The following is a 24,171-nucleotide window of genomic DNA, read 5'->3' on the forward strand; positions in this document are numbered from 1 at the left end:
AGGGGGCTCATGTGACCTGAAAGATCTTTAACAGGGGTTGTCATGTCCTCTTTCGCTCTTTCTTCCTCTCCTCCCTCTCTCTTTGCCATCTCCCTTTCTCCCTCTCCGAGGCCCATCAGAGTGTGTTAATCTCCTTCAAGGCTGGGTAATTACAGCAGAAAACCCCTTGCTCAACAGAAAGCACACTGGTTAATATTGAGGGCCGATTGTTGATTCACCTCTTCATAATTAGGCCACTCCAATTACCAGCAAGGTCCTTTTCTCTGTAGGTGTCGAGCTGTTAAGACAGCTTCTCTTCATGGTAGACATACGCCTAAATGTTGATAAAAAATAAAAAGCATTGGAAGATTACAGGATAGGTAAAACCTCTGACTTGCAGAGTAGGAGAACAAGAGCCACCAGGAGTGTAAATTGATTTCCCTCCCTTACGCACCTCTTCATTTCAGAGTACTTTCATTTTTGAGTTTTCCAGAAAATGTCCCTTGAGGCGCAACCAAACGTTGACAAACCAACTCTCCCACCTGTTCAATCTGTGGGGAACTCGAATGAAAGCTGCAGCCGAAATCTCTGCAGCCAAAATCTCTGCTCCCAATCCACTCTGAGTCAAACTGCTGCCATCTCTTGTCAAATCTCTCTCACTTGCAGCATGAGAATACTGGAAAGGTGCACCAACGTATGAATAAATGCAATGGGCCCCCTTATATCACAGTAACAAAAAACAGTGTTCTTCCAATGAGCCTTGCTTACGGAGAAGCCTGGTAAGCAGGAAACAAAGTCTTTCCACCTTCTGGAGAATCCCAGTACACAAGAATGCTTTCCCAAAACAAACAGAGGAGAATTTAAAAAGAGGGCACGAGCATTGCTTGGCAACAACCAGGTCTTTGTTAAAACAGCATGTGAGGAAGTTTATGCACCGTCCCTGGTCTCTCTCTTCTGGTTGGATCATGTAAATGTTACCGTCGGAAGCAGGACAATGGGTTCTGACAGGGCGAGACGCTTCAGAGAGATTTACGTAAGCAAACAAAAGCTTAGCCATAAATAAATGTGACAGGGAACAGAATTAGGCAAGTGCTAGGCCTACGACTTGAGCCTCCTGCATGTGTGGAGAATTGGGTTTGTTGTGAGGAGAGGTCCAAATATTGTTTTAAGAGATGCTGATGCGCGAAATCAAAATACGCTGAGCTCCAGGAAAAGCCTCTTCCTAAAACCCTTTGGAATGTTTCATTTAGAACACAATCACTTTGTCCCATCGGTATCATTGTAGCAAAAACTCATATCCACTAAAGTCACTTGAACTAAGCAGTTTCGGTTCAGGATGCCAGTGCAGCAAGCCTCAATCCCCCCACCTTCATACTACGTCCCTGCTGGACCACCAACGCAAACTTTACTTTAATGAGGGTGTGTGTGCGTGTGTGTGTGTCTATGCGTGTGCGTGTGCATATGTGCGTGTACACACCCTCTGAGCCCACTTCATTACGACAACCCTGTTTTCTTGTAGGGACGCCTGACACAGCAGTACCACCGATCTCTTCCATATCCATAGCCAGGGGGGCAATAAAGAGAGGGGGATGAGAAGAGAGGAAGAGGGAGAGGTAGAGAGAGGGAGAGAGATGCGATGGGCTACCTAGCCTCAACCTATACAGAAACAAACACCAGCCAAGACTTCAAAAGAGAGAGAGAGAGAAAAAAAAATCGCCCAGCTCTCAGCTTTTCTCTGGATGGTCCCTAAGGGTTAATTACAACAGTGAGTCCCCCCTCATCTGCCCTCAGGTTGCATACTATGCACTCGCACACACATAACCAATTCTTCTGTGCTCCATTAACACAACGCTTTTTCCCCTACACACACAAACACAAATGAGACTCCGGTTGATCGGTGCACCGGTGCTCGTGGCAACCTAGCATCAAACACGATCACTGTCTGTCTGTCTGGTCTACTCAGGCCCCATTCTGCCGTCTTCCCTCTCGGCCCTGTCCACACTCAGGTCAGCTCAGATCAGAGCCTCGTTGCAAAAGTCAATCTGTCTGAACACAGTGAAGGGGGGGTCGGCAACCGGGAGTGAAATCGTGTGTCATCGGAGGTGTCAGGAATCTGCCCTCTTGCTGCAGTTAGATCGAGCATGGCAGGGTCGGTGTGCTCACATCGCTGGCAAGATAAGAATGATTTTTGTCAAGCCAGACACAGGTCCACCTGCGCACCACTCCTGAGAAATGTAATTCTCACCGTCTTGCTTCTCTCCCTTAGAGGAGAGAGAGAGAGAGAGCATGGGCCCAAGCGAAAGGAAGAGGAGTAGCAAGAAGCTGTGGCCGTGATGGATTCAGAGGAAGGACAGAGAACACAGTCCCTTCTTGGCTGCAGCAATAGATCATACTGATATGGCGGGGAATAGGCACTGGCGTCTCCTGAAGCACCCGGAAAGGTAGAAGTGAGCGGAAGAGAGAGAATAGGAGAGAGATGGAGAGAGAGTAAAACAAAGGAAGTTACAGAGAGAGAGAGAAAGAGAGAGAGAGAGGACAAGGACGACAGCTGGCCGGGCACTTCATTCATCTGGCAGGGGCGACTAGCGGAGCCGTAATGAAAATGGAGGGTGAGATTGGGATCAGTGCAAGAGAGGCCTCCATCCATCAAAGGACTCCCATAGAGGAAAGGAAGCTTCAATAATAACGGCAAATATGTGGCTATTCTCAACCCTGCATGGTGCATATTAGCGTCTCCACATTAGTGCGGCTTTTAGCGCGCGAGTGATGTTGACTGGATGTCGTTAATGCATTTTAAGAGGCAAATTTATGTAACATGCAACCAGGGTGACTTATTTCATATCCAAGGATAAGATGTCCTGGTAGACATACTGATATGTCCTCCTTTACCTTCAGATTTTTATGGATACACTTTTTCTGTTCTGATTAATAGCACATTTTTGGTAATAATGTGAGCCAAGTCAATTCTTCTATAAAGTACCAGAGAAATGCTAAAGCCTAGGATTACTGAACAGTGATGTTAATATGCCAGCATGTTCTATGGTGGATGATACTGCTAGCACAGAAACTCTTTTGAGCTCTAACTAGCTCTAAAAAGTAAACCTCATGCTGATTATCTCACTTATTTCTTGTCATGGACTACTATTTTCATGGGATGTCGTGGTTACTCACTTGAGTGAGCAGCACCAACTGGGACAATGTTAAAATAAATACAATCTTCTTTCCTAACAGTTTTGTGTCAGGTGGGAGTGTAGTCATCACTATGATAGTTCAACAGAGACTCCGTGGAAAGATATTACTCGGAGCGCTCTTAACAATGTAATGGGACCCACCTTCTCTTTCCTCTGGCGACAGGCCTCCTCTGCGGACACCAGGGTCTTGTAGTAGGAGCTGCGCTCGGCTGTGAAGTGGACCTTGGACAGAGCGTTTTCTACCAGCGCCACTGACAGGTTCACACCTTCAATGTGCAGCCAGCCAATGAAGTTCCCCGCTTTGTCCATGCTCTCCACTTCGACCTCCACCTGGCAGAGAAGAATGGAACGGAGGGGAGGAGGGGGATAGAAGAGAGAGAGAGAAAGAGAGAGAGAGAGAGAAAAAAGGCTCAGTTAATGTACTGTATCGGGGATTAGGTTTGAGATTCCATTAGAGTCAAGGAGTGGAGGGGGTTGCTCTGATACAGAACACTCTCCTGTCCTTAAATAGACAGATCATTGGAGGCCCCTGAGCTCTCTATCGATTTGGCAGCCTCACACACACACAACACACACACACATACATACATACATACATACAGACACAAAAGATCCTGTTTCATTCCCCTGGTGTGGCTTTCCCCGTCAGTGGTCTCCGGTCTTGGTCACCACAGCACACATCTTTTGTGGACAGTTACATACAGCAGTGGTGTCTCATGTGGGCTGAGCTGTGGCTAGCTTCGGTCCCTGACATTCTTAATGAAACGCCACCGCCTCGGCTCTGAATGATGCTGCTGGCTGATGGATTATACTAATGCTTATCCAGAGGTGGGGGGGGGGGGGGGGTCTTGTTTGGTAGCCAATGGTCAGAAAAGACAGAAAGGGATGAATTTCATCATTATGTAAAAATAAAGTGAATGATCAGGAGTCCAAGCCTGTTCTTAGATGCATTGCAGCTAATGCACATTTTGTTGTGGTCTGTTTGCAAACAATGATCCTCTATTAACCGCAGCAAGTGCTTACGACTCTAACAAGGGCATTCACATATAAGTGACTTTTTAATTTAGTGTTGAGTCTTCAGACTTAGTTAAGACTTCCAATATTGCCATACTGCTATTCTGCACACTTTTAAATCATTTGCAATTAGCGAGAGCCATAGTGCAATTCCCCTAAGTTCACAAATGAGGGCACTGAAATAGCTAACCCTGCTGACAAAGTAACAAGGATCTCACAACATTGCCCATTATGGACTATAACCAAATTCTGCATATTCAGGCTAATTACCTATTCATTACGTTTTGTTTCATAAGCGATGAACGACGGGGAAAATCAATCGACTTTTTCCACTCTCTTGCCTCTGTCAGCGGGAAAGCGAGAGGGCAGGTGTGGTGAAGAGATAGCCAGAAGTCAAGCGATTAAGACGCAGGCTGCTTAGCCCTGCAGCCTCAAGGGAAATCTGAGGGGAATTAGTTTGTGAACTGCTCTGCCTTGTTCTCAGCTAAAGTAAAAAGCTTTTTCCTTTATGAATGCATAATCTGCACTATGATTAAACACAATAATGACAACCGACGCATATAGCAGGGACAAATGTACATTTTCACTTTTTGTACCCCCTAATCATTTGGGTAAAGCCCCCATGTCAGCAAGCAACTGCCCTGCTGAAGTGTCCTATAGCAAGATACTAAATCCCTACCAATTCCAAGGGTGCTGCTGCTCTGTAGCTGACCTTCTCTGACCTCCAAGTTACCAAGTCATAAGTGATTTGCCAAAGTTTATATACTGTAGCTCCCTTTGTTGTGTACAACACTTCTATAAAACAATTACATCATTTTTATGCTATTTCATATAAATTCAGCTCAGTTTCCAAACCAGTCCAACTCTCAAAATGGTGGCAAAAGGGCAGCTAGGACACTCGCCTACCCTCCCATGTCCTGACAGTGATAGAATCTAAGTTCTCTCATATCTCATCTGCCTCTGTATAATCTGCTTTCTCTTGCTTTCCTTCTCTCTTTCTCTCTGCTATCTCAGATACTCCCCCCGTTTTATCTCTCTCTCTTTCTAAGTGCAGAAGCAGTTACATAACTAGGCTATTAGAGTTGCGCTGGACCTCCAAGCACCCAAATGTCAAATGGGGAAAGTGGGGGAGTGCAGGAAAGAGGCTGGTTAGCGGTTGACGGCTAGAACAAACTGAACTGTTACCAACTCCCAGCAAGGCTGATAAGACCAAACAAACAAAAACAAAACAAAAGAAAAGAAAACAAGAACAAAACAAGCTAAAGGGACAATCTTAGCTGAGATAAATTGCACTTCGGAGGAAAACCAGACACTCTACTGCATTAACAACAGCTGCTCATTCTGGTTGGTGCAGCCTTTGGCCTGCTACGAAATAGCTGGCCAGATATGAAGTTCATTAAGACAGCTAGCAACAAATTTATCTGCTGTGAACGTTTGCCAACATTAGCAGTCTCACATGAAGTGAAATAGGATAGCACTGAGGCTGACTTCAGCAGTGGTTACCTAGCAGCAAACCTGAAGTAAGAAACAAGGATGCTTATAAAAGCTAGAGCTGTTATGATTGTACCACTCTAAGAGCCGGGAATGAACTGAAGTGGATCGTGACAAGCTACCCATGTGTCTAATCACACAGGCAGGGCTTATTGTCCTCCTCTCCCCAAGCAGATGTGCCAAGAAATGTCAGCGCCCAGCTGACCATTTCATTTGACAAGGCAATGGAGGATGCAGCAGAACAGCATGACTTTTCTGCTAATCAGAAAAATGAGTGGAAACCTTCTGGCCAGCCTTTTCTACTCTGATCAGCCCTGCACTCACCGGGGGAGTCCTTTTTCCCCTTTCCTCAAATCTCACCATTACCTGAACGTTCAATTTGAATGTTCTGAAGCTCCACATAATAATGTGATAATGTGGTCTATGCCATTGAGACTCAAAGACAAGGGGAAAAAAAACATAGTCATGGCAGTAGGAGAAGGAATCGTAGTTCCACAGGGGTAAATTACACTCACAATTTTGCCCATTTGCCTGCTTATTCCCACACTGCTAATAATTTACAATCTCAAAAAGCTAAAAAGCTCTCCGAACCATTCCACAGGGATTTCAATTTGGGCTGCAGAGAGCAATCTGAGCTGGATTTTCTCTCTCCCCAAGTCCCCATACATTTCTTTAATTTGCTTGGTGGAACATACTGTAACATTCTCATGCCCAAGTAGCAAGGAGAAGATAAATTGATTTAGTGTTACAATCATATGGAGAAACTACATAGCAGAACATAGCAGATCAATCATGCCTTTATGTAGACCTGTGAAAACATGTGGCATTCAGAGATGACAGGAGAGAGAGGGGTAGAGATATGCTCCAGGAAGGAAATGATAGGGTGAAATTATAGGCAAACACACACACACTCGTCCCATCACAACAGGACAAATGAGTTTGCCTTTTTCCCAGACCACTTATAGTGAATAACTTCATTTACCACATACTGCCAACCTAATGGAAAGGAAATTTGCTTGCCACTGACAACGACACACTATGAATAGAGTGGTGGCGTTGCTACACACAGCCTTAATGATAACAAATAGGCCCACTGGGGAACATCAATAATATACTAGGACACAGAAGAAAAAAGACGCTCTGATGACAAGCAGCAGCCAATCAGACAGGTTACACACGCTGATCTGTGAAATACACAACTCAAACAACCTGATTATTTGTGATTATACCTCAAAGTGACGTGCTAAGTGTCAATATGGTAAGAGGCTTTTACCTTTAGAATGCCATACCACTGCCTGGCTGCAATGCTTGTGTGTGCTTGTGTGTGTGCATGTGAGGGATTTAACAAAAAAAAAATCAAATATAATTCTGTCCTTGTTGACATCCTCACATTCCCATGCATGATCAAATTCATACTGTGATCTGCATGCCAACGCAATGAGGCATCTAAGCAAATCCAATGAATAGCATCACTGAACAAAGTTTATATTTTCACCGCAGCGCCGTTCTGGTGAATAAGAGTGGATCGCTCCGTGGAAAGCTTATGCTAGATTCAATTTAACATCAGAGAGCTGCGTGAGGAAAGCGGCATGTGGGGCATGCTGGTGGCTCATTTGGCTAAGGCGCGGAACCGTGATGCCCTGTGTTCAAATCTGGCCTGGGACCTTTGTCGCATGTCAGCCCCCATCTTTCCTGTCCATCTCTCCAATAAAGGGAAAAAAAAGGAAGGAAAGCAGCTTGTTCCCCAAAGGTTGGCATGGTTGTTGCTTGGTTGAGCTTGTAACAGAATGAACCACTGACAAATGTGCCGACTGGTAAAGCTGCATGATGGTTGGATGTGGGACCTGGACCTGAACTGAGGGAGATTTGGGATTAAAAAAGAACAAAAAAAAAACAAAAAACTTTTGACTGATAATACTTTTGATGGAAATCGATTGTGGGATGAAGTGACAGCTCAAGTGTGTGTGTGTGTGATGTTGGGCTTGATGTTTACAGGGCCACTTGGGGCCCCTAGCTGAGGTGATAATTGTCTATTGATAAGCGCCAACACCTGCCTGGTGAAGAAACAGCTCCACATCCCTTCCCTCTCCCTTCCTCCCTCTCAGTTTCCCTCCTTTGCGCTCCTGTCCCCTCTTTTTCCTCCCTCTCACACGCAGCTTGAAGAAAACAAGAAACGTTCACGCCCCGGAGCGCAGGAGCTTGATCTGAAGACTGCTGATTTCTGAGTGCTTCACACACAAAAAAAGATTTTCAGTTTCTCTTCTGTTCAGAGTAAATAGCCTTGGTCACAATGGTGTGGAGAGGAGAGGCGGGGAGGAAACTGCTTTGAGTAGAGCCCAGATGGTTCCCAGCGGAGGCCTCCTCCGAGCCAAGATGGCTCCCGCCGGAACACAAATGGGCTCTGGTAATCTCATAAACGCTGGGATTGTGTCGAGGCGGTGGACAGAAAAGAGAAAAAGACAAAATACGCACACAGGCATGCACACACACATACACACACGCAGCCATTCACAAGTACAGAAGACAAAGCCATTTGGTACCATTGAAGTGAAACCTGGCCCGGGGGCATGTTTTAAAACTGCGGCAGATTTAATTCACTTAGCTGTTTGAAAGTAAAAAAAAAAAAAAAAAAAGGACTGCGGTAGGTGACACATCATGCCAAAACACTATCTCAGATGAACATAAAAGAACACGACAGGTTTGCAATTTTATTCTTGATAAGCAGGCAGATTTCCTTTTATCACCAAATCCAAACAAAATACATATTGAATACATGGAGGGAAAAAAGTAAATTCTCTATCTATGAAGTTGAAGTTGAACAAAGCACACAACTTATTAACCCAATTCAAGTATTGCTTTATGCATTCTCTCGTCAAGAAAGGGCAGAAGGCTGTATACATGACGCAAGGAGGAGATGAACTAGGTGTCAAATCACCACTGATGGTATCTCTGCCACTCTTTAAATCTGCTTTTTACTGCACAGTCCAATTACTGAGAAGTAACAGAGGTGAGTTTGCATAACTCAAACTACCCATCCTGATCGTAAAAGTTGAATGGGAGAGAGAAGGGGGGGGGTCGTTGGCAGTAGCAAGCACAGTATTTGGCTAGCGCGCAATCCGGGCTGATGCTGGCGTCGCACAATGTGTGTGTGTGTGTCAGATACCTGTTTATATTCCTGTACGGACATACTCCTTTGAGTTGGTTTTGCAGTGAGTGTGTGTGTGTCGGGGCTCTGTAATGTGCAGATGTAAGCAGGACTTTCTGAGTGGATACCAGGAAAACAGACCGGCAGGTGGAGACGACTTGGCATGTCTTCATTCATTCTCATTAAGCAACAAGGAGCCGGCTGCTTTTACGACTGCTGCACTCTGCCACTTAGCTGGGCTCTCTCAAGTCTGTGTGTGTGTGTGTGTGTGTGTGTGTGTAATATTCTAATATCAAAGGGGAGTGAAAACATCAACAGTTTCTGTGGCAAGTCAAATGATGCAGGGAGAAATGTTTATATATGTGTGTCTGTGTGTCCTTGAGTGTGCACGGACCTGTGTGTATTCCAACGATACAAGGCATTCAGTGTTCATCACATGAATGATCATTATGGTTGTTTATATGCGCGTGTGTGTGTGCAGAGGGCAGGTATGACAAGGTGGTGGGAGGCCGAAGGGTAAACAGCATCATTCATTCTCACTTGGCTCTCCACCCCTCTCCTCCTCTGCTAACTGCCCATCACACAGAGAGAGACAGAGAGAGAGAGAGAGAGAGAAAGAGAAAGAGAGAAAGAAAGAGAGTGAGCGAGCGAGAGAGAGAGAGAAAAGGCTGGAGTCACTCCCACCTACAGCCCTTTGCTCATCCAGCAGAATAAGCCATTTATCAAACTGAGCCTTGGAGAAGATTGAAGGAGCGATGTGGAGGTGTGTGTGTGTGCGTTCGCGCACTGGGGGCACAGAGATCAAACCTGCTCGGAGCAATGAGTGATCCTAAGCCCTAGACTGAGAGGTGTGTGTGTGTGTGTGTGTGTGTGTGTGTGTGTGTGTGGGGGGGGGGGGGGGGGGGGGAGGCAAGAAAGAGAGGAATCCGAGGAGTGTAGTGGATGTTTTTGAAGCATTACACTTAAATCACTAAAAACAATCAACTGATCTCTATACCTTAATACACATTCCCTAACCTTTGCTATTCACCTCTTAAAAATCAATGACTTTCTTGAAAGACAAACTGTCCCTTTCATGTGCACGTGCGGACTCGAGCAGAAAAAGCTGAGCATTGACGGGTCAGCCTCGCCGCCTTAAGCTCAGTCTTGCGTGAAAACTCCATTTGGCCGTATTGAGCAACACCGTCCAACAAAAATCCATCATTTCTCAATATCGCCCCATACGCTGGCTTGTATGGATCATTTTTCTAAGTGGAGACACTGAGTTCCTTTAAACGATACATTTGTCCCCCATGAAACCGCACATACAACCACAAGTTTGATCACATTTGACCACAAATCGATATCTCATGAAGGTGTTCCTGTAGGGTGGAAAATAATTAATCAAAGAAAAAGAAGAACTGAATGAAAGTGTCCAAAGCGATAGATGAGCAGTGAGCAAAATGAATAAATGAACAGCTACTACTAGGTAATAAATACACTATTAGACTGTAGATTGGTGAGACAAGGCTGTCACAAGCTATGACAGGTCTGTGAAAGGGAAATTGCTTTGGCTCCACACTACTCCTGTGTCTAGCATGCGTGTGTGTTTGTGTGTGTGAGCGCAAGTATGTGTCAGAAACACAGGTTTGTGTTTAGTGTGGATGTACTATAGGTGTAGTATTATGTGTGTGGATCAGTGTTGATGGGTGTGTGAGTGTGTGCACGCTAGGGAGCAGGCGTAGCATCTCAGTGGCGCTGTGTGGTGACGGCACTGGGTGCGAACACAAAACTGGGAAAAGACGAGGCTACATCTTAATGTGTGTGTTGTGTGTTGATAACAAAAATGACATGTTACTGAATAAAAATGAGTCTAACATTCTGGGGTTGTTTGCATCGTGCACAGCCATTAAGAAAGGCCCTCAAGTGCTCTTAATGTTAACACAGCATGGCCAGGGAAGAGTGGCATATAAAACGTGATGGCAATTCTCTCTATGTAGGCTAGATGTCTTCCTGGTTACAGTCATGGTGACATCCCACTGATAAAGAGCCTTGCCTCTAATAACAGACTGCGCTTTCTTAACCAATCCACTTGTTTACCACCTACCTCTCTCCCTCACACCAGGGAGGCCCCCGGTGTAAAACGGCTAAATGTGTTAGCCTGTCACTGTGGTCCGATCGAAAAAAAGAAAGAAAAGGCCAGTCGTTTCCGGGGTGAAATCTATAAATATAGATCACCTTAAAAGAGAGACGGAGAAGAATAAATGAATGAATTAAACAGAGCGCTATTGATCCCTTAATGGCATGGATCAGCCCAGGATGTAAATAGCTTGTTAATGGGGCCTGTAATTAAAAAAAAAGAAAAAAAAACTACCATGTGGACAGACAAGCTGTAGCCTAAGTTAAAGAGGTATCCAGGCAAACAGATGACCTGTGTAGTCCCCATTACAAATAAGGGCCGGAAAGGGAAAAGAAGACTCACCCCATAGTGGTAAAATGTCTTCAGCTTATATGAATGACCTATTCAGTTCTCTCAAGTCTATATGAGATAATACATACTGAATGACTGAATGAGGCATTTTCAGAGTGTTTAACATATTGCCAAACTAAAATAGGTGACCCCAGAAAATAAATAAATAAATAAAAATCTTCCATTTATTTTACTATCAGCTAGACCACAACAGCAAGTATCCCAAGTGGAAAAAGTCAGGTTGGATGAAGGGAAGAAGGGAGGTGAATGACTGAAAGGAGGAAAAGCTGGCGTATCACATCATTTGCTCTCTTGCTTGCTACCCTATGCCAGCATGTTGCCTCAGGGTGCGGGTTATTGACTGTTCCTGAGTTGGGGAGCTAGCAGTACAGCTAACTGCTTGGCCAGGGGCCAAGCCTCTGGCTCAAACCAATCCAAACCAGGTTGATCCAATAACTTATCAGAACAGCAGTCAGGAGAGACAGCCGTTTGTTAGAGGGTGGTGGTGTTGATACAAGGCCAGGAGGGGAGGGTTATGACTTATGCTGTGGGAGCCCACACATCATTTCCAAGCATGCGATTGTGCATGTGCACGCATATGTGCTAAAGCGGGTGTCCAACTTCTCTCGCAGTCATTTACACACACACATACACACGCACATAACAAGTCTTTAACACACTGCACAACGTAAATCAAGGGTGATAACTCTCGGAAGCAGGTAAAGCTTTGAAAAATAAGAGTAGTAAAGCTGACAAGGCTGCCCTGGGCCAGAGCTTTTAAAGACTCTTCACTGTAACAAAACAACAGAGAGGTGGAAAGGGAGGTGGAGGCTGGTGTTAAAAGAAGAAGGGGGAACACTCATCTTCTTTTAAAGTCTGGGGGAAGGTGGAGATTGGCCTGCGAGATGGGCAGGATATGGCTGTCCACGTTGCTCACTGCAGAGCTGGAGTGTGTGTAAACCAGCAAGAGCCTTCTCCATAAACATTTACAGCCTCCTGTCTCAATCTGACTGTCTAAACATCTCACTGGCAGAGGGATTGCTGTGGGACACACGCCCATGCACCCACCCACAGCCTGTACTTACTGCAGCAGATGCAGAGTAATACACATCCTCTAGTGGCCCTACAAACAAAAACACCTACTGCATCCTCCAGTTTTCTTGATTTGAATGCTTTCCCTCTGTCTGTCCTCCCATCTCTGGACCCAATAGTCCCTTCCCCCCCATTCTCAACCTGGGGAATAGCAGGTAAACCTGGATCGCCATGTTCTGCAGTCTAAAACACTGTTTCTCTGACCTTTCTGCTAGTTACTACACTGTTGCTAATAGCTTGCTTGTTGTGTAAGAGTCAAGCTTGTGGGAATCAAACCCTCAACCTTTGGTTGTTCAAGAGCTCTCCAATGGTTTCACAAGAGTTAGTGTAGCCAGCAATGCTTACAATAACATGCATGCTGGATAGGGATGTGTGTGTGTGCATGTGTGTGTGTGTGTGTGTGTGTGTGTGTGTGTGTGTGTGTGTGTGTGTGTGTGTGTGTGTGTGTGTGTGTAGGTGTGTGCGCATTCTCCCAGGGTGATCAATGTGACTCGGGGGGCCCCATGCATCACTGTCAGCAGCAGGCTGCTGTCCATTGGTGGCTGGGTGGGGAAAAGTCAAACGGCTTCTCAAATGGCCAGGGCCATTAACGGTCAGGCAAACAAGCATGATCCCCGCCATTAAACCTGCCTGATGCCCATTAATGAGTTTTTCCTTCATCAATAGATAATTGATGTTTGCCCTGCACCACAATTCTGACAGAACGGGTGAAGAAGGGAGGGGGGTGGTGGGGGGTGGGTGGAGAGAGTGAGAGAGAGAAAGAGAAAGAGAGAATGAAAGAGAAACAGGTGAGAGCAGGCTGATTATGGCAGATATGCTTCCATCTTTCCATCTCAAGCTGGCGGGAGACAAAATGATTTGGCATTGTTACCTGCTAGTCTTTTTAAATCTCTTATTATACCCAGGCATCGGTTGCCTTTCAAGCGGAGATCAAAACTATGTTCGCTCCATGCCTCACAGGGGGATTCTTGAGAAAATGGAGAGAAAAGCCAATGGGAGAAATTGAGATACAAAAACTCGGCCTGTTTTTTTTCCTCTGGTCCTCCTTAGCGAGAGGCGAGATGTTGACATGGGGTCCATTACACCACCTCCCAGGAAAGAGGCCTAATTAAAAGATAATTCGGTGCCGCCGCCGCTGCCGCCGGATGCTTTCATGTACGTCAAACACAGTGTTCACTTTAAAGCAGCCGGTGATACCTGCCGGGGAAGCATTTTTATGTAGCTGGAAAAGTTTGGGTGCTTTAAGACCCCTTGTCAGAGCAGGAGTCAGCTGGGAATATACATATTACAGACTTCTTTTTTTCCCTGGTACACATGAGAGATCCTTTCCTTGACACTTTGCAGTGGCAAATCACTTTGAAGGCTGGGTGTACAATGGTGAGTGCAACAGAGAGGAGGAGAGAGAGTTGAGAAGAGGGAGAATTAAAGAGTGTGAGTGGGGGGGAACCTTTGAAAGACTTAAGAAGCCTTCAGAGAGAATGGGAGAGAGCAAAGATGGAGAGAGAGAATGGAGGAGAGGTCAATAGTGAGTCGATCAGAGCAGAAGCTGGTGTTGTCCTCTGCCAACGACCTACAGTAGACAACCAAACCAGAGCAATCAGTTATGTTGAGATCTCCTGCTGGGGGCTTTCAACTGACTGTGCTGGGTATTTTAAGTGGAGTACTGTCAAAACAAATTTGTCCTTTTGCTAGTGACATACAACGTGAAACCACGGGATGATTTGGCATCACTTCATAACCCGGCAGGCCTTTGTTGAGAGCTATGCAGTGTCGCTGGACATTTGGGAGAACCTTCCATTCAGAGGGTGAAACTTTATTATGACATTAATAATAATTAATTAATAATTCAAGCTTGCAACCTGTGTAAAACTAGCTGATCAGACTCATGAAGCAGGCTATGCTTGTGTTCTTCCAATGAACATTAGACAGACTCATCCGAAATCCTTGTTTGCAGCATACCGAAAAAAACGGGTCGGTCCTTGCAGGCCTTTGTGATGCTCACACACCTTCATAATAATCCTGCATTTCGGTTATTTTTTCCCTTGGACAATTATACATGGACAACAATGAGACTCCATGGGGGTTTGAGAAGTCCCAACACAGTGCAGGGGTCAGTGACATAGAGTAACAAAAGACCCCTGGCCATGTAATGACCGACTAGATCCGGCCTCAGTCAATCTCCCTCTCTCTCTGGCCCGATGGATCAATAGTGTGTGTGTGTGTGTGTATTTGTGTGTTAAGTACTAAGCGTTCTATCAACACACTGTCCCCCTTGGTCGGTTCCCCCTCCCATATGACCTCCCATGAAACAATTTATATGTATATCTATGGTTAAGGCGGTCAAAAGATAGTCTTTGGTCTGACTATCTGAGAGAATTTGAAGGAAAAAAAAGTTAAAACCAAAGTCTCACTAATAAAAAAAAGAGTAATCAAACCTAATAATGCTACAACTCTGGTGAAATTAGTTTATAGATCGTTTGTTGTCCTGATGAAAGCATATGTGCAGCCCAACAGCAAGAGGCTGCTGAGCAAGAACACGGCTTTGGATTGGGCCTTAACAGCCTGGTTATTAAAATCAATAACAGCAATAACTACAATCCATCTCATTTTTAAGAGAGGGCGACATGGCGTGCCGGTCGATGAATATTGAGCTACATTTGTAATATTGCTAATATCATATAATTCCCCTTGCATGGGTGGAGTGAGGGTGCAGGTGGGAAATACCCATTGAACTGGGTTGTAGGAGGTTTGAGTGGTTGCTAAAAACAAATGTCACAAAGGAATGTGAATATAATTATTTTGGCACTACTTTAATGCTGCAAACCTAGCCATTACAGATATGTCTGGCTACTGTAGGAAGAATCATGAGGAAAAAAAAAAAAAAAGATGCAAAAACCTTTTTAATCACAGCTCTGAAGACCTTGGAATGGGCACTGCAATTTTTAAGCATTTTTCACTTAGTTGGCAATGGCACATTGTGTTCCAAGTGGAGACACCCAGCTTCTCGAGGCCCTAGGGTATTGGAAAGCAACGAGAGGTAAGAGTCCAAATCTTCAAATCGCTGCCCGAAGCAGTCAGAGCTTGGCGGGAGCGGTCAAGCCACACTGAGCACACTTAGGGGCGGTTGAAATGATTGGAGAGGGCATTAAGCCACATTACCCCTCAAAATGACAGTGTTGCTTTCCCGCAGACCCATTTACACATACACCTTGGCGTATAAGCCATAAAGCCTCGCTGCTACATTGCAATCACTGGGTCAAGGTAGTGTGGCAGCAAAGAAATTGAGAATGAGGAAATAACAGTAATATGTTCTCACTACCAATTCTGTGTGTCGGCTAGAATAAGGAGCAGAGGTTCTGATATGGAGAGTGCAAAGTTAAATGTAGAGACAGTAGCTATTTTGTCCGCATGGCCAGCAGTCCAACTATCCCTCTCTAATTTCATGCTTTTATTTTCATAAGTAACGGATGCATTGCACGGTTACACTGCAAAAAAGTTCAACACAAACTAGTTTTAGGGGTTACCTGATTCCTGACTGGATATTTCAATGCATCCAAAGTAATGTAATACGCCTGCACTGATAGCCAAGTGGTTGTAGCTGATGGGGCCATTAAAGAGTCCTTTGAGAAGAGTTGGACAAAGCCCAGCTGGAGCCCAATTCAGAACGAGGAGAATGGAGAGTGTGGACTTAAAAGTTATTCACACCATCAGAATGTGGATTATTCTCACTGACACCATTCAGATTTCTCTTCCTTCCTTTAAAAGGAAAAGGTTGCTGAGAGATCACCGGGCCGCAAATATGCCCTTAAATAGGCTCGCAGCAACTCATATTATTGGGTCTTACTGGGAAATGTATTCAGCATGTGAAGAAGCTTGTATATTCCAAGTTTCAGATGTCTAGGTGAAATGTCGTAGGAATAGCAAAGGTGCAAGCATGACACCTCATCATAGCGCCCCTTAATGGGCAAATTATGGCATTTCTCGCAAATTACACGTGGCCTGAACTTTCTAAGAGCCAAAATGGAGAAAAAGTTATCTATGTATGACCGAGAGATGGAGCAAAGTGCAGGAGATTAAGGTGGACATATTCAATATGAAATGCAGATTCATATTTTGTCCATCTTCTGACTGATCTATGAGATTTTCACAATAAGAAGCCTTTTAAAAGTTTGTGGAAAAAAAACATTATGACAGACAAAATTTTGAATGTCTTAAATTTCTCCATATTTACCTCACCTAGTTTGAATTTCAAACTAGGTGAGGTGTTATGGTTTTGACACGTGAATTTTAAGGCACGTACAAGGACTACACATACCAAATGTAGTGTCATTCTTAAATATGGTTCATGAGGGGAAGATTTCTGAGTTGTTGAGCCAAATTAGGAAGAAAAAAAAAGGCCCCTAAAAATAAAAATCACAATTTGGTTCAAATTCAACTGACAAAGCTTAACTACAGAATAATAAAGAATATGTCTCACAATTACATGTCATGATATGGCCTGGTTCATATATTGGCCTATCCACCGGACTTTGCTCATCACCCCAAGAGAAATCTAATTCACAAATACTATAACAACTGAACACAAGTCACCTATCTATGGAGAAATGATTTCAAAGTGTGCAAAAAACTATTTTCACTTAAAGGAAACGGCCTGAGAAGAAGCTGTATGATGGATGGGGAGAAAAGGAAACCTCCATAGCACTGAACAGCATTTCCACACCTAGTGGCATCATGGCAATGTTATTTGGCCTTCAATGACCTCTGGGGGGAAAAAATAGAGGGAACTGAGTGAGATGGAGAGATACGAGCAAGGCTGGCAAGTGAAAGCAAGAAGGGGCGCGGGACAATCATGGCCAGGCCATCATCATTTGTCTCCACCTCCTTTTCTCTCCTCTGTCGCCAGTTGACACGGCAAATGGCATAGCCAGCCTGTGTCACTCAAAAAGCCATTTCTGTCCTCCCAGCCCCTGCCTCTGCTGACAGACTGAGGGAATGAGGGAGAGAGAAAAAAGGGGGGGAAAAAAGAGCAGAGGGAGAGGCATTTTTCAACATGGCTTTTTGTCAATTTCCACACGGTTGAGAGAAGCATTGGCCGGTTGCTAGGCTGGTTGGAGTGTCGTTAGGAAGGGGTCGGAGTTTGAGTGTGGGAAAAGTGGTGGAGGCGAGCTATTGGAGAGCCACTCCATGTTGTCATAAACTCAGTAGTGACTAGTCGACACTGCAGGCTGGAGGCTGCCAGGAGTCCGATAGACATAAAGAGATTCCCACTCCATCTAATTGCATTCATCTAAACACATCACACTTCTCCTGGGGGAGGGTCTAAATAAGGGGGCCAAAGGTCTAAGGCTAGTGGGACATTGCTCCTGCTTGTAAAGGCAAAATTATGTATAAGAGCTTCACATTATTTTTCAATTCAATTCAAGATTGATTGCTATTGTGTGGGGACTGTGAGGGACACTGAGGGGAGCATATTATCCCCCGCTATAATGAATCCTTCGTGCCAAAAGGTAGTAACGGAAAGTATTATGGGAAATGAAGATCTGACCCGGTCAACAGCATACGAGATAAAAACCTCTAGAGATAAATCATCCCATAATCATTCTTCAATTTTGCCAATCCAATTCACCCTTCCGCACATTTAATCAGATAGATGGCAACTGACAATCAACAAATGAGATGGGGGAGGGGGCATTCAATCAAGTCACACCTAGTTAGGAGCAATGAGGTAAACTTTGACAGACATCATCCCTGAGTCAGTCAGTCTCACGACTGACTGCGAATGATGATTCATACCCCAATATGGCTTGGCTTCTATTTTCTTTTTGCAGAGGCAATGTGTTTACGCCGGTCTGATGATACCAGTGCCCATGCTAGTTAATCTAATCAGCCAGGGAAGAGTGTGGCGTCAAATAAATGGGATTACAGCCTCCCTGCATCTGCGCTTGGTTAGCAGGCCCACCTTCGAGAACATGCTACCCTGGAACAAAGCTCCAGTATGAGGGTGGGAGGCAAGGAGCAGGGGGATGTGTGTCGAGGCCTAGTGCTTTAGCCATGTGATTAGCCATAGTCAGGGAGATTTGGACAAAAGTTCCCAGGTCAGTGGAGTCTGGAGATTAGAGGTATCCCTTGGTGAAATCATGCATGTTTTCAGAGCTTTGGCTTTAACCTCGTTTGTAGTTAGATTTGATCCTGCTCCTGAGATTAATGCTGGAAGAGGCCTGGAGTTCCGCGGTCAATCAAAAGTAGCATTACCATACAGAAAATATGGCATTAAATACTTACAAGAAGCTATTATTGGAAATGCCATTACATCTAACACCTAAATGTCTCCAAAAAGGGGTTCTATACAAACCAAAATGTCACGTCGTCCATCTATTTTACTCCTTTCACTAAATGCTTCACAGCCAAGCTTCTATATTACTGTTTTTATCACTCAGTGTAAATATTTGTGGTGAAAAAGAAAGGTTTGAATGTGACACCATCACTCTATCTCCACTTTTCTCTGCCACTTTGTTCCAACCATCCCTTTCTTCTTTGTCTTTCTCTTGCCAGTCTGGGAGAAAAAAAAAAAAAAAAGAACGATTGACTTGAGTGTCAAAAAACAAGGCCGAGTCTCCAAGCACCTCCATAATGAGGAGACAAGGGAGAGAAATGGGGGAACATTTGAGGAATAAGAGGATGAGAGTGCGAGAGAGAGAAGTAAAATAGAGAGAGGGGAGAGGGGGAGGAGGTAGAGCGCTAGAGGAGACCGAGAAAAGGCTAGAGATGATGGGAGAGAGCGATGAAGGCAAGAGTCCTCCCCCACCCTCCTCCTCCTCTCTTTGCCCCACAAGGCTGCAGGAAACACAGATGCTGCTAATCAGCGCTGCCTCAGAGAGGACATGCTCCGACTAGAGAATCAGCACATACAGAAAGAGGGATGGAAAGGACAAACAAAAAAATAGAAAAGGTGAGGAAAAAAGTGTACCTCCATTTTAGTAGAGAAAAATCATGTGAAGCTGAGTGAAGTTCCTCATTCAATATTGCAAAAAAGAAATAAGAATAAACATCACCTCTTCCTTTGAGAGGTGCCATATGATCTAATTTCAGGCAAGAAAAATGTAGCTTGTAAATGTGCAAGGGGCATTTTTACATTTTAAATGATCGAATAAATGCTTGAAGTTGAGAAAAAAAAAACAAGAATAACTGATGAACACTGTGTGGTGCATTCCCAATAGGAAGCACTAGCACAAGACACTCAAATGGTGAAGCAGAGGTCAAAACCAGCACGCCCCGAGGAAGCCTCTGTGAAATGTCAGGTGTGTTTAGGCTACCTTCTGTGCTGCCTCTAAATACATTTTCAATCAACTTCAGCATCATTTTCATCGTTCCTGCTTGCCCCCCATTTGAGTGCCTTGCATTTGGCAACATTTTAAATGACCAAAGACCAGGGTAATTTAAATTGCAAAAAAAGCCAGCAAGGGTATTCCATCCATCTCTAATGTGTCCTATATAGCAGCCCTGTTAGTCCAATTGTCATTTTGTAAGAGTAGGTGTCAATTTTTTCAAATAGTAGATATCTCATTTGGGAATAAATTCTTTAAGTTATGAAAAAAAAAGGTCAAAACAGAAAGAGAGAAAGAGTGTGCATGAGAACTGAGTAGACTTCAGGCTTTCACAGTCAAAAAGATGGCACATTCATCACTTCAACGTTGCCACTGCTGAGTGTTTAAACCTTGCGACTGCTCACTCTATATACTGACCAACCAATGATGTGCCTTAATAATTACAACAATAACAATTAATAATCAACCCAATAACAACTCAGAGAGCGGGCCACAAAGAGCCGGAGAGCAAGCACTGTGAGTCATGAGTCAGACCAAGGACCACTAATTAACCAGTGGTGTCACAGCTGCTGAGTCAGCGCCATGTGTGACAATCGTAAGGAAAGAGGGTAATCCTACTAAGGCTTACTGTATGTAACTGGTAGGTCTTCAACCTTGTTAAGCGTGTATGTCTGTGTAAGTGTGTTTGGTTGAGGCGGTGTACAATACTGTAGGATGATGTGAGGAGAAAGCGAGTGGGGTAAAAATTGCAAGATTGTCAACCACGGGCGTCCTGGTGACTCAGTGGTGAAAGGCGCATACCATGATGTGACGTCCTGGGTTCGAATCCAGCCCAGGACCTTTGTCGCATGTCATGCCCCTCTCTCTCTCTACTTTGACCTACCTATCTACTAACCCTAACCCTATCCAATAGAGGCAAAATTAAAAAAAATATCTAAAAAAATATATATATATTATGGATTGTCAACCACTTCTACAAATAGGTGCACAAACATGACTGAACACAAATAAACATGCACGTGCAAACATTATTAGCCACTTAATACATTTTCATGTGCAAAAATGACTAGATAATAAATTTGGCTTAGGAATGCACTACTAATGAGTTGAGCGTGAGGACACTGCTGGGGGATTCTCAGTGTGCACCACTTCCTGAAGGAGTGCTTTGAACACTCCAACAGGTGTGTGAATGAACATTGTGCTTCCAATTAGGAATGAAGAACACTTGCCTTAAATCAGGCAGTGGCACACACACTAACACAAACACACACTTCAAATTCAATTTTAACAACATGGCCCCAGGCAAAAGCAAGACGCCCCACTACTGTATCATTGGAGTTACAAGTTAAAAACAATCCTTGTGCTGCCCAAATTCACTCCTTGAAAACCCACTGGGGCACCTTTTAGAAGTAAGGCCCTATGCCCACAGGCTGTTGTCTAGTGACAATTTCCACTGGATGAATAAGTGGAGAGCTGAATTGTTTCCTCAAAACAACACCAGCTAATATGCATCTCAGTGGTTTCATCAATCTTCAGCTGTTTGTTGCTGTGCACAATTGAACCATTTCACTAACAAATAGATGGCAATGAGGAAGAACAAATGGCAGCCCTGGAAGACAAGTGTCTAGATGGTTAAGTCAGCAGAGCCATCTCCAAATAAAACATGAATACTGGCAAACATAGGCATGCATACACTGCCTTGCCAATGCAAAGTGTGCTTTACTATGAATAAGCCTGAAGGAACTTGTAAAGCCAACGCGCGGGGAAATACTCAAAGACAGCAAAGAGAGGAGCAAAACTATGCGATCGCATGGAATCAGTGCTCACACATATGATGAAAAAACAAATGCTGTATAGACGTTTTTTAAGACATCCCAGTTTGACTGGCTAAGTGCTTTCATAGTCTAGTTATTTTGCTTAGAGATTCCAGAAGGCTCCCATGCATCTTGACCACTCTGCGTTACGGAAATATAATTTCAGTAATGAATAATTACTCTTCCTAATAACAAGTAGTGTAATGAATTACCATTTTGATTTCAGTAATACTGCATTATTTCTGTTATCACCCCCTCTAAATATGAGATTGTTGTTGAATTATCCACAAACGATATCCCAAGGCCATCTCCAATTTGTTTTGGTCTTGTCACACTAAGCTAGCTTAGATGAAAAATGGCAGAAAAGTTTACTTTCTCTGATGTGGATGTATTTTCACTTCTTTGATTTTATCAAGTGAAAGATGACAGGAACATTGGACATCAGCACTATTTGGTTCTTCTGCTCATTAGTGATATTTGTGAGGATGCAACTGCCAGTTTTGGATAATGTTTTGGAAAAGCAATGCAACGTGAAGCGTAAGAAATCGCTAATCCCAGGGAGTAATAAATAATGTTGTAATACTACTTCTAAATGAGTAATGGATAATGAGTAATATATTAAATGTTTGCAGTAACGAGACCAACTGCTCAGGAGACGTAGGCAAGCGTCTCAAAATGACCTCAGAAAAAAACAGCCTGTTGGTCCACACAGCACAACGCTGGGCTGCAAATCCTCGAAAGGTCAACGTGTGTGTTTGTGTGCGTGTGTATGTGTATTTGTACGTTTGTTCTTGGAACTCAAGGTGATTATGGTGAAGTGAAAATGGCACAGACAGGACAGTCCACATTCCCCAACTCTTGGAATGACAGGTAATAATGTTATGAAACTAGGTTTCAAGTCAAAATCATAATTATTAGCAGAATGTCAAAGAATGACTGGCAGGAAAATGACAAGGAAATCAATGTCTGTCTTTGGAAATTGCCACCGTTTACTCCATGTGTCAGGCCAATCCTCTGTGTGTGTGTGTGCACATGTGTGTGTGTGTAGGAGTATGAAACAGGCCACACACCAAAAAACAGAACTAGGGCGCAACTGACCGACACAGATGCCATCAATGAAACCGTTTGTTGCTATGGCGACCACAAACACACACAAACAAACCAACAGAAAAGACTACGCCACAAACCAAGGGCATGAACACATGAAGCCGCCGAGCATGAGCTTTCACTACAGACCTCGTCACAGAGAAAGAGACACAGAGAGAGCTAGAGAGTGAGAGACAGAGAGAGAGAAAGAGAGCGCTAATAAGGGCTTGGTGGGCAAAGTGCCAAATCGACAAGGCAGGGATGCCCTGTGTGTGGCGTGGACCCATAAAGTATCTACCAGCACAGCAGGACACAATAACAGAATAAAAGGAACAAAGACCGCGAAGAGTAAATGGAGATAAAACACGTGGGACACATACACAGCTCTTTCTACTCCTACTAGTCTCAAAATATGTATTACTGTCGAGAATAGTTGCGCAGAATTCAAATAAAATGGCAACTATAATTCAATTGCAGATTTTAGTGTGTGTACTGGGAAAGCAGGGGAGTATATATGTATGTATATGATTAAAAAGTAAAGGACACGTGGACGAAGAGAGGCGCTTTACACTTGATTTAACTTATTCCCTTGGTTTCATGTAAAATGTAAGCACTTCTTTGCATTATACAACCACAGACATGCATCTGAGTATGTACATATGTGGATGTGTGTGCAGCCCTTTTCTCCAGACGTGGGTGAGAGCGGATACTGCAAAACACTTGACAGTGGAGCTTGTGCATGTCAGACGTGATCTATCCCATGGAGAATCATTCTTTATCTCACTCATTCTCTCTCACACACACACACACACATACATACATACAAATGAAGTGACATATGGTGTGGGATTTTGACATTCATAGACAGGGGCTTAAGATCCTGACAGCAGAAAAGCTTTTGTCACCTTGGCACAATTGCATTTGACCCTACCTGTGATGAACTTCTTAAGCACCGACTAGATGATGGAACACACTCAAAAGCACGTGATCTACAGAAAATATAGACTACTGGGAGCACAGCACAGTATTAAAACTGCAGCCTATCAAATTTTTTAGCGTTCAGCTCAGCAAAAGTGAGGGGGCCACGGAAAAGTGCTAGGTACCAAACAAAACATGCTAGCTCCATGCTGTGCGGATGTGCCTGTAACCATTATATAGCCGTCATCAGATTCACATACGAATACGTGAGCTTACTGTGCATGCGCATAAACACACACCCACGTGCACGCTCACGTCGGCCGGATGTCTACCCTCTACCAGTCACTAATTTCCTTTCCTATTCCTGACTCGGGGCAGGCCAACCATACCCGTTTTAATCCCCCAAAGCTGTGTAGAAATGCTAACATGCGAAAAGGGATTTAAAGCAAAATAGGGCTGTGTGTGCATGTACGTCTCAGATATGCCTGCATTAGCAAGATTTCAAACAACAGCTAGATGAAGAATAAAAGCCCTGGAAGGTCTCGTATGTTGCAAACGCAGGCCATTTGGTCATGTTTGTTTAATTCATTTCAGCCTTGTTGTTTCTGAGTTACTCAGCTTTTCATTTTTGAGCGTTTTCACCGGTTGCTATGCAATCTCGTTGCCA

General features: G+C 44.1%; 1 protein-coding gene across 1 annotated transcript in view; it reads right to left on the bottom strand.

Annotated features, from left to right (window-relative positions):
• Window positions 1-24,171, bottom strand: part of snd1 (staphylococcal nuclease and tudor domain containing 1) — a 183,903-nt gene that overhangs the window by 62,052 nt on the left and 97,680 nt on the right. The window contains exon 17 of the mRNA XM_071905593.2: window positions 3,312-3,500. Coding sequence (XP_071761694.1) covers window positions 3,312-3,500 — 189 coding nt within the window. The remainder of the gene's footprint in view (window positions 1-3,311; window positions 3,501-24,171) is intronic.

Source organism: Centroberyx gerrardi, chromosome 24 (assembly GCF_048128805.1).
Source record: "Centroberyx gerrardi isolate f3 chromosome 24, fCenGer3.hap1.cur.20231027, whole genome shotgun sequence".
Lineage (NCBI taxonomy): Eukaryota > Metazoa > Chordata > Actinopteri > Beryciformes > Berycidae > Centroberyx > Centroberyx gerrardi.